The sequence below is a fragment of the Sander lucioperca genome, chromosome 3, assembly GCF_008315115.2.
Source record: "Sander lucioperca isolate FBNREF2018 chromosome 3, SLUC_FBN_1.2, whole genome shotgun sequence".
NCBI classification, from domain to species: domain Eukaryota; kingdom Metazoa; phylum Chordata; class Actinopteri; order Perciformes; family Percidae; genus Sander; species Sander lucioperca.
The window spans coordinates 3,126,312-3,136,120 of record NC_050175.1 but is presented as its reverse complement, the minus strand read 5'-3'; the positions used below and the strand labels follow the sequence as shown (position 1 = coordinate 3,136,120).

General features: G+C 43.0%; 1 protein-coding gene across 4 annotated transcripts; it reads right to left on the bottom strand.

Annotated features, from left to right (window-relative positions):
• Positions 1–1,001: 1,001 nt before the first annotated feature.
• pdcd7 (programmed cell death 7) lies at positions 1,002–5,764 on the bottom strand. Of its 4 annotated transcripts, none has more exons than XR_004896798.1 (7): positions 4,593–5,764; positions 4,305–4,443; positions 3,599–3,829; positions 3,421–3,508; positions 1,824–2,019; positions 1,676–1,744; positions 1,002–1,115 (listed from the first exon to the last, which is right to left on the bottom strand). XR_004896798.1 is itself a non-coding variant. In XM_031286865.2 (7 exons), exons 1-5 carry the CDS (start codon positions 5,577–5,579, stop codon positions 1,887–1,889), a joined length of 1,578 nt encoding a protein of 525 aa, XP_031142725.1. In that variant the 5' UTR covers positions 5,580–5,764; the 3' UTR covers positions 1,597–1,786; positions 1,825–1,843. The 4 variants fall into 4 exon arrangements, 3 of the variants coding, with proteins under 3 accessions (XP_031142725.1, XP_031142710.1, XP_031142717.1); XM_031286865.2 differs by lacking the exon at positions 1,002–1,115 and having other exon boundaries at positions 1,597–1,786; positions 1,825–1,843; positions 1,887–2,019; XM_031286857.2 differs by lacking the exon at positions 1,002–1,115 and having other exon boundaries at positions 1,598–1,744; positions 1,805–1,843; positions 1,887–2,019.
• Positions 5,765–9,809: the final 4,045 nt, after the last annotated feature.

Here is a 9,809-nt window from a genome sequence, read left to right as displayed (position 1 = left end):
ACCGGAGGCCTGCAGAGGACAGCCAGGGCGAGGCCGCTGCACCGCACTTGGGTCTGGGTTGCGTATCTTTTTGGGCCAGGCCTGGTAGAGGTTACCAGAGGCACATCCCCTGTGATCCACGCCATACAGCACAGAGCATCAGCGTCAGCCCTCAGACGAAGCCACAGGGAGTGCGTCGACTCGGGGATGGAGGTCTATGTCGGGCAGTGTTTCAGATTAGGTAGATCATTAAGGTGGTGCCCACAGCTCCCCACCATCCCATACCCGTATTTGCGAGAGGGACAAAAAGGCGCACAGGAAACAAACCATGAAAAAAGTATATACAACCCCGCCAAATCACAGACATGTCGTTTCGCACAGGACTAATATTATCATAGGACCTCTGTGTTCGGTGAAATATGGTAGGTCATTTGCGAGGGAATTATTATTTTACAAATTACAGACATGGGCGATTCACACGGGATTAAGATCACAAACAACCACCGTATTCATCTAGAGGTCACCAGGTAATACTCGTTCTGTGTGAATAGGGCTTTGAATAAAGTTGAAAATGTACATTCAAAAAACTCCATAAACAGCAAACAATTGCTGGATTTTAAAAGTATCATTGCTACTTACAAAACAACACCACAAAGTACTTTCTAAAAGGAAATTAAGCCAACCTGAAGCTATGCTGTTCATGTGAGATTCAATAAAAACATATGAACCACAACAGAAAGAGAATGAACATTATTTATCACCATCCTGTTTTTAAAATCGAAATCTGCCTTTTATCATTTAGCCTTTTTACAAGAGTACGTCATTACATGATTGATGTGGATAGTAGGGGTGGAGCCCCAAATCTTTTAGGGTTTTAAAATAACTGCAACATTTTCCCTCAGTTTCTCTGACTGGACCGGCAAATCAATGGAGCAGTACTTTGTTTTTGACTGTTTCTCCCCAACTGCAGTTCTGACCTGACAGTCTTCATATATTAGATCTGACATAAAGAGTCTGACAGCTCCAAGACAATAACACATCACATGTTTATTATCTCATTTTCTTATTTAAGTTCACAGAGGGTTTGGAACAAACAAACAAACCTCTATTAACTTCTCTACTCATTAAAGTCTTATGGCGTTTTTCCATCACATGGTACCTGCTCGACTCGCCTCGACTCTACTCGCTTTGTGCACGCTGAGAAAAACTGGTACTCGCCTACCAGGTACCTGCCAAAAGGTACTTTTTTTATTATCACCTCCATCGAGGTTCCAAGCGAGCTGAGGTTATACCAAAAGGTGATGTGAAATCCTGCAGACTACTGATTGGTCGGAGAGAATCGTCACTAATCACTGCGTCATCATTGCTAGCGACAGACGGGGGGGGGGGTCCTGAACAAACCCGCCATTTTTAAATAGTTTAGCCAGCGGTGTTTTTTTTGCTGCCTCCAGCTTCTTTTGAAACTAAATTTGTCTTCTGGCTGTGGCAACAGCCACACGCCGAGAATCAAAAACAACACACATTCGACGTTCTGTGTGTGTGTCGCCATTAGGTCGCGGCAGTTTCCTGCGGCGTCGCTATGACGACCAGCCACGCTCGCCTCACGCATGAGGCGGTACTAAATCTGCAATGGAAAAAGGGGCACCGTGCCCGAGCCGAGTCGAGCAGGTACCATGTAGTGGAAAAACGCCATTATTTCCATATCTTCTTCAGCTGGATTTCTCCTTCCAGCTGTGTGCCAGCTGCTGGCTGTTGTCACAGTCACAGAGTGGGCCGTGTCACTCAGAGCAGAGTGGGCCGTGCCACTCGGACGGTGCCGTGTCACTCGGAGTGGGCCGTGCCACTTGGATCAAAGTGGGCCGTGCCACTCGGATCAGAGTGGGCCGTGTCACCCGGAGTGGGCTGTGTCACTCGGAGTGGGCCGTGTGCAGAGCAGAGGCCCAGGCCTGGTCTGATGGGGCCTCGGGCAGCACCCAACCCTGAGGAACCGGAGAACCGTCTGGATGATCCGCAGGAACCACAAAAGCATCCCACTGTCTCCTGAAAGAAGAACACACTACCAGTTATTATGTCCTCCTCCAGGTCATGTGATTAGCAGCATGGTAGCAGGAGTGTTGACTAAATAATTAGTTTCAGAGCTCCTGGTGTTGGTGGCAGTCAGCTCTCCATCTAAAAGAGAGACGGGATACTCACTGGTATCTCTTTATCTATGAAATTACCACACTACTTTACAGAACTTCTCTGGTACTCAGAGGAACATTATCAGACTCGCTCTGCTGACTGGCCTTCACTTCATGTTCCACGAAAGTTTTAGTGACTCCTGGAACAAATTACTGCACTTTCTTAAAATCAACTCACTTGTGCCTATTGGACAATTTAGAAATCGGACCAACCTTCTACTTGTAATTGCTTTACATAGTTGTATTTCTTTTGCATCTTAAATATCCTAATTTATTTATCAAATCATTTTTCCAATTCAAAAAGTTGTAGTGTCTTTCTATGTTATGATGGTGTGGCTTCCTTTTCTGTGTTGTTTTTTTTTGTCTTTGTAACTCGACGTCATTGTAAATGAGGGCCGCGCCTTGATGATCTGTTGAGTATGAATAAAGGTTGAATGAATGAATTTTTTAGTGTGGTCAATGCGCCATCTGCCAACATGGAGGGGCGTGGCTTATGACCTATACTGCAGCCAGCCTAATGCTAGCTTCACTTCTTCTGTTTCTACCCTTCACAATAAAAGCCCAACTTAAAGTCTGTGGAAAGCCGCGTAGCTGCAGCGGGCTACCGGCGTCTATCTGGAAACTAAAACCTCGCCCGCTGGATACTAACGTTACAAGCAAACTCACACTCACTTATAAGATCAATAACGTTACCCAAAGTAAAATTGCTTTATAACCCACAGTGGTCTAAGCAAGCGACTATTAGGGACGCCTGTTTAAATTACTACTGTAGCAGGACTCAGTGAGTTCTCTTTGAGTTCTCATGTCTGCAATCATACATCAGTGTTTCATTCCTTTGGCTCACTCATCTCTCAACCTTTCCCACACTGGCTGTTAGATACTTGGAATAAAAACTAAGACACTGAAAGAGTAGGTTTACGAAAGAACTTGGATTGTTTTTACTGTTTTACTGTTGTTTTTAAGTTTACATTTGGGCCACCAAAAAATTTACTTTGGCCACCAGATTTAGGGGCTTGGGGCCAGTGTTTAAACTAATTATTAACTAATTAACTATCCCTGCACTGTTCAGTCATTAAAAGGCAAGTCATGACATTTTTCCCACATGCTTTCCCACATGATTTTATTTAGTTACAGAAGGAAAGCAGAAGCACTTTGATGAATCGAGCCCTTTCTGAGAATTGTTGCTCTGTCTTGTTTGGGCTACCATAATTCTGTCTTATGATTGTTATTATGCCACAGTGAAGTGAAGATGAAAACCAACCTGATATGTAGCAGAGCGTGCAGAGAGTGCTCGGCCTCGGTGTAATACTGTCTGAAGGGCTGCAGCACAGAGTCGGCAGGAAGCTCATCTGAGAAACAAACAATATATACGTAACACACACACACACACACACACATATGGGATTGAATCACACTGCTATTAAACCAGGGACTGTTACCTCCAAACAGCATGGCGTCCGCTCTGCGTTTCCTCTGCAGCTGTCTCTCCCGCTCCTTCTTCCCTCGTTTCTCTTGCTCTCTCCTCCTCTCCTCCTCCTGCTCTCCCTCCAGCATCACCATCAGAGCCTTCTCCTCGGCCGAGTACACCGCCGTCCTCCTCTTCATCACACCGCTCAGCTGCTGCAGGCGGCTGCTGAACGCCTCGTCACAGGAACGCTCCGTCACGATACCTGCAGCACACACACACACACACACACACACACACACACACACACACACACACAATTACACGCTTGCGCCGTCACCATACCTGCAACAAACACACAGTCACACACAGTCACACACAGTCTTACAGTCTCACACACACACACACACACACACACACACACAAGCTTACTCTGTCACCATACCTGCAACAAACACACACACAGTTACACGCTCGCTCTGTCACCATACCTGCAACACACACACACACACACACACACACACACACACACACACACACACACACACAATGATGACATTATGAATAGAGAGAGAGAGAGAGAGAGAGAGAGAGAGAGAGAGAGAGAGACGTTCTGTAGAGTGGAGAGGAGAAGGATCTTTGTGACCGCCTGGAGAAATGCACGTCAGGTGTGAACAGCCAGGCGCACGGTCGGCATGAATCTACACTTGCGCTGGTGTGTTTTTCGCCGTCACTCTCACCTTTTCTTGACGCTGCCTCTTTCCTCAGTCTGCGCAGTTTCTCCAGAGACCTCAGGACTTCCTGCATCCTCTTCACGTCTGCCTGCTTCTTCCTCACCTCGCAGAGAACTGAGTCTGCAGCCAGCTTCAGCTCCAGCTCCTGAAAAAAACAGACACACACACACACACACACACACACACACACACACACACACACTAGTTGTAGCATGGCCAAATGAAGGAGAAGTCACAGCATATGTATAGGCATTGGTTTTAAGTATAGGACTTGGATGACACATCCGTACTAACCTTCTTCCTTTCCTCCACTAGGCGGATCTGCTGCATCCTCCATGTGTTTATGGCAGCCTCTTTGTCCGCGATGCGCTCCTCTCTCTGGGTCTGCTCCATCTGGAGCTCCCTCCTGGCTCTCCGGCGCCGGGCTCTCCTCTTAGCAACACGGGATACTTTAGTTTTCCAACTCTCTAAACACTCACTGGCACCGAGGACTGCCAGTCTGTCCTGTAGCTCTCTCTTCACCTGTAAAGCCTTTAAATAAGAGTTGGCCCAAACACACTCATTCTCCACGTTGTTCCTCAGAGTTTCACAGGACTCTGCCAGCTGGGAGACAATGTGAGCTGCCCCGTACAGAGCCGCTCTCAGCTCCGGGACAGAGCTGCACGGAGCCGCTCTCAGCTCCGGGGCAGAGCTGTGGGGCGTCTTGTGCCGGGCCTGTAGGCTCTTGGAGTTGTGTTCTCTGTCTTGTAGGAAGCGTCCGAGCCACTGTTGATCCTGCCTCCTCTGAAGGACTGTTTCATCCTCAGGAATCCTGTCATCTTTACCCTGCGGAGGAAACCGAGCTCCACTCGCAGAGAAATCCTCATACTGGTGCTGTTGTTTCTGACTACAGTCCGGGGCATAGCCTGTAGCCTGAGGACAGGGTCTAAGCTGCTGGGGAAACGCTCCTCTGCTGCTGTATATGTTTACCGGAGCGCTGGGCACCATGTTAGGGAAGTGTCCGGGCGGCGGACAGCCGAAAGGAGGCGGGGGGACAGAGGGGTCAAATCCATAAGGAAGGGCCAAGCCCGGCCCTCCGAAACTTCCTCCTCCATGAGACGGTGCTGGAAAATCGCACCTAAACCCGTACGGGTGAGCGTCATACCCCTGGGAAGGAGTCCACGGTGGAGCAGTGTGGCCCGGCTGAGTGCTGCTCGGCGGGGCTCTGTTCGCGCTGTAGCCGCCACTATAGACAGGAGGCGGCTGGGTGTCTGACGAGGCGGGCTGATACATGTTGTCCATGGCGCGTACAAGGCTACACCGAATCTACGTTATGTACAATACTAAACAGTTTTATTCTTTCTCTTAACTCTTCACAGGAGTAATATTAAGCTGCAGTCGTCTCTGCCGTGTCTTCTTCCTCATGGTTTATTGGCGGTTGGCAAACCAAATATAGGTGCATTACCGCCACCAACTGGACTGGAGTGTGAACGAGAGATACATGCAGAAAAAAACAAACAAACAGAAAACCTGGGGCCTGTTTCACAAAACCAAGATAAGGGATTAAGCCGGGATTTATCAGTTATCCTGGATGATTTAAGCCTTGACTCGGTTTCACAAAAGTGGAGGCACATAAATCACCATGGAGATTTATTCTGTGCAGCTAGCCTGCTCCCGACCAGGCTAACAGTCAGGATTTATTTAATCCTGGAGCCTTTTCTGATCACCCAGCAGTGGTTTTACCCTATTGTTATCAGCCTGGATTAAAATACAACAGGTGCATATTGCTGTTCATTTAAGTACTGTTATTATTTAAAGTTGGGACCATAATATTTTTTAATAATTATTAATGTGACAGTCATCGTTACTGTTATATTGCTGTATGCAGACTGCTGTTCATATTGTTGTTAGAAGTTTGATGAATATATTATGGCAGTTGTTGAGATAATTAGAAAAGGCTGATAACATTTCAAATGTGTTTTAAATGAAGTCTGTTACTAGGGCAATACATACAATACTGTACATTTCTATAGTTGACCAATGCCCCTTGAATTATTTTAGTTGATTCATTTTTTTTAATTCTTTAACAATAAGGATCATGTTTGTTCCACTTCCATGTGCATGGTATTTGGCATTCTTAGCACACAAATTGTGTTGTCCAGTAAACTGGGACTATAATTTGGGAGGATTTAAAGAACATATCCTAATTGTACAATCCTCCCAAATTATAGTCTTAGTTCACTGGACCAGTAACTATCTAGTGATGTAGGCTACTGTACATTCATGTAACAACCTGGAGAGGACACCCCAATGGTTTTTGACCTTATGTTTTGCTGGGGGGGGGGATAACTGATGAATATACTCTGTTCCATTCATGTTTACAGTGTGCATGGAATTTATCACTTAATTATCTTTATAGTTTCTAGATTTTAGAGTCAAATTTCTTCAGTGTCTTTATTTTCTATGTCCACAAGGGAGCAAGGCATATAATATGTAGAGAAGGAAACTCGTCCTCTATAAAAAAAAAATTAAAAAAAAACACGAGAAAAAGCGTGGCAGATAATAGCGGACCGACTGAATGATAGTCTAAAAATATACATGTATGAACTACTGCTCTTAACTGAAACCATTCAATGAGTCACTGTCATTTGCAAAAACGAACAGTTGTACACTTTGCATTAAAAGCGAGCAGTGGAAGTTAATATGACTTAGGAAATTTATATTTTAGCCCATGAGAGAGAGGGAGGAACAGAGTGAAAGAGATATTTACGCATCATACTCTAGCATTGTAGAAAATTGATCTTCATGGTAAATTTCCTGAGTAACATTATCTTCTACTTACTTTTAAGGCAAAGAGTACAACTGTTAATTTGTGCAAATGATTAGTAACCTAATCCTTGAATGGAATGATTATGACGGTTTCAGTTCAGAGCAGTGGTCAGTTAATGTATATTTTTAGGCTATTTACGCATTCAGTCGGTCCGTGATCGTCTGCTACGCTTTCTCTCACTGTTTCATTACAGCGGCTGTGTTTCTTTTCTTTTTATACAAAAAATGTGTTTCACATCATCATACTTCCACAAGAAGCTGCTGCTCACTCTGTATAAAGTATGTACAATGCGTATTCTCCATTTTGGCATCAGTAAATCTGTGATCGACCTCGCGGCCTTTTGAGGAAAGCCGTGGACGCGCATCTATCTGAATTACTTCAGCCTGACTCGACCTAGTCTCTCCTCCTCAGCCTGGCTTGGCCTTCGTGAAACGCACCAAGCCAGGATGCACAGATTAGACTAGGTCAAGCCTCACTTTATCAGTTATCCTGGATTTATATATTCTGCTTTTGTGAAACAGGCCCCGGGATTCTCTTTACTATTCAATTTCTCTTAAAAACTTAATAATGTTGTGACATGCCTTAATGGCTGCTGTTGTGGAGGCTTTACCTCTCAAGTGTCTGTAAGGTGCTTTCTTTCTCTGGGTTTGGTATTATGTGTTCAACTGTTTCCGTCTGGTTACAGTGTGTGCATTTTCCAGTTGGGTGTTTGCCTCTTTTATATGAATAATTGAGAATATGACCGATTCTGAGAGGAGTGGTGATATTTTCTTCCCTATGTTTAAAACCTTCTTATATACTACTGTCTATGTTTAAAACCCACCTTCCTCCCATTACGGTATTGTTTTGTCGTTTCTTCATTCTTCCTGTTTTCGGCAGCTTTTATACCTATAGTACGTTACATCACCAACAACCAGCTGTGGCGGAAGATGGTTTTTGTTTGTTTGTTTGTTTGTTTGTTTGTTTTATTTGGATCCCTATTAGCTTCAGCATAAGCTAAAAGCTATTCTTCCTGGGGTCCTACAATCTATCATGTGACAATACAATTTACGACATCACATTACACACCATGCACAAGACATTCAGATTACACAACATTTGAAAATACAAATCATATTTTACAGTTAATGCAATTAATCACACACAAAAAAAGAAAAAAATACAAATAAATAAATAATATAAAAGAAGTTGAAAAGATTACGCTACCCCGAATACATTTAAAAAAAAAAAAAAAAGATATAACGAAAAGCCCTATGACAGAATCTCTTTAAATTGATATTAAATAGCCTATTGAAATATCTTTGAAGGTAATATTTTTTAGGTGATTTTTTAAAACCATACTGACTGTTTTGTTGTTTGATAGTATTTGGAAGAGAGTTCCATTCAAACATTGCTCTGTACCTAACTGAACGTTGAGTTGATTTGGTTTTCACTTTAGGTAAAATAAAACTACCTCCTACTGCATGTCTTGTTGGATAATGATGTATATCAGTACTAAAAGATAGTTTTGTATATAAAGTAAAAGGTGTTTTGTTTGTTATAACATTATGTAAAAAAAAAACATTAGTGAATACACCAATCTGTTTTTAACTTTAAACCATGAGAGGCTTTCATGCATTTTATCAACATTTGATCTAAACCCACATGAGAGAGCCACACGTGCTGCTTTATTCTGAATCACTTGCAGTTTTCTTATATTAATTGTTGAGGTGCTGGACTAAACCACGGAGCAGTAATCAAGGTGTGAAAAAAACAAAGCATGAAGTACTTGTTTAACGTCTGTGGTGTGAAGTTTTTGCACACCTTTTAATAACAGACAAAGTGTTGCCCATTTTAGTTACCAGTTTCTGAACATGTCTATCCCAACACAATCTATTATCAATCATCACTCCCAAAAGTTTAGCCTCTTCTCTTTGCTCTACAGAATTTTGCTTTATGCTGAGTTCAAGTTTCAGTTTGGAACATAAAGAAAAAGGAGTTCCAACCACTAAACAGGTAGTTTTAGATACATTGAGAATCAATTTGTTACTCCTTATCCAGTCCACCACTAACTGTAGCTCTCTCTGTAGTTTTGTATTTAAATCACCAATATCAGTTCCTGCTAAATATATAGTGGAATCATCAGCAAACATTGAAATGCTTGCTTTATCTAAAACAGATGGAAGATCATTGGTAAAGATTGAGTAGAGGAGCGGCCCAAGACTGGTACATGGTACTGCAGCACCTGCCTACACACGTCGCGTTATTATCTGTCAATGGTTATTATCAAGGGGGTAAGCGAGCATCCGGAAAGCGTACCTCCTATTTGGAGATTCTTACGTACAAACGGTATATGTGCAGTTTAGTGTCCCAAATTCCCCATATAATGTCCTTAATTAATTATGAACCTGCTAAACCACCTGTGCTACCCTAACCCTAACCCTACCCTGTCTCAAATAAGGCCCTCATCATTTGGGACACTTTTTACAATTAATCAATTAGTTAAATAAATATATTAAAAGGTTTTACTTTTAATTATTTCATGGTACTTTTATTTCGTAAGTCCACGGCCTTAAGATGTATAATATAATGGCTGGTAAATGTGTTAATTATCATAAGTAAAAGTCTGATACTGATAGAGACTGTTAAAGACACATTATCATTAAGCACACATAGATATTCCATATCCCATGCTAAACAGAATTCTAAACACATCATGGATA

What these genes read in the sequence shown, in the direction of transcription:
- pdcd7 (XM_031286850.2), bottom strand. Translation starts at nt 5,579, where the DNA reads ATGGACAACATGTATCAGCCCGCCTCGTCAGACACCCAGCCGCCTCCT. An exon ending in AGAGGCAGCGTCAAGAAAAG is followed by an intron (nt 3,830 to 4,304) that starts GTGAGAGTGACG and finishes TGTGTGCTGCAG; the next exon opens with GTATCGTGACGGAGCGTTCC. An exon ending in CACGCTCTGCTACATATCAG is followed by an intron (nt 2,020 to 3,420) that starts GTTGGTTTTCAT and finishes TTCTTCTTTCAG; the next exon opens with GAGACAGTGGGATGCTTTTG.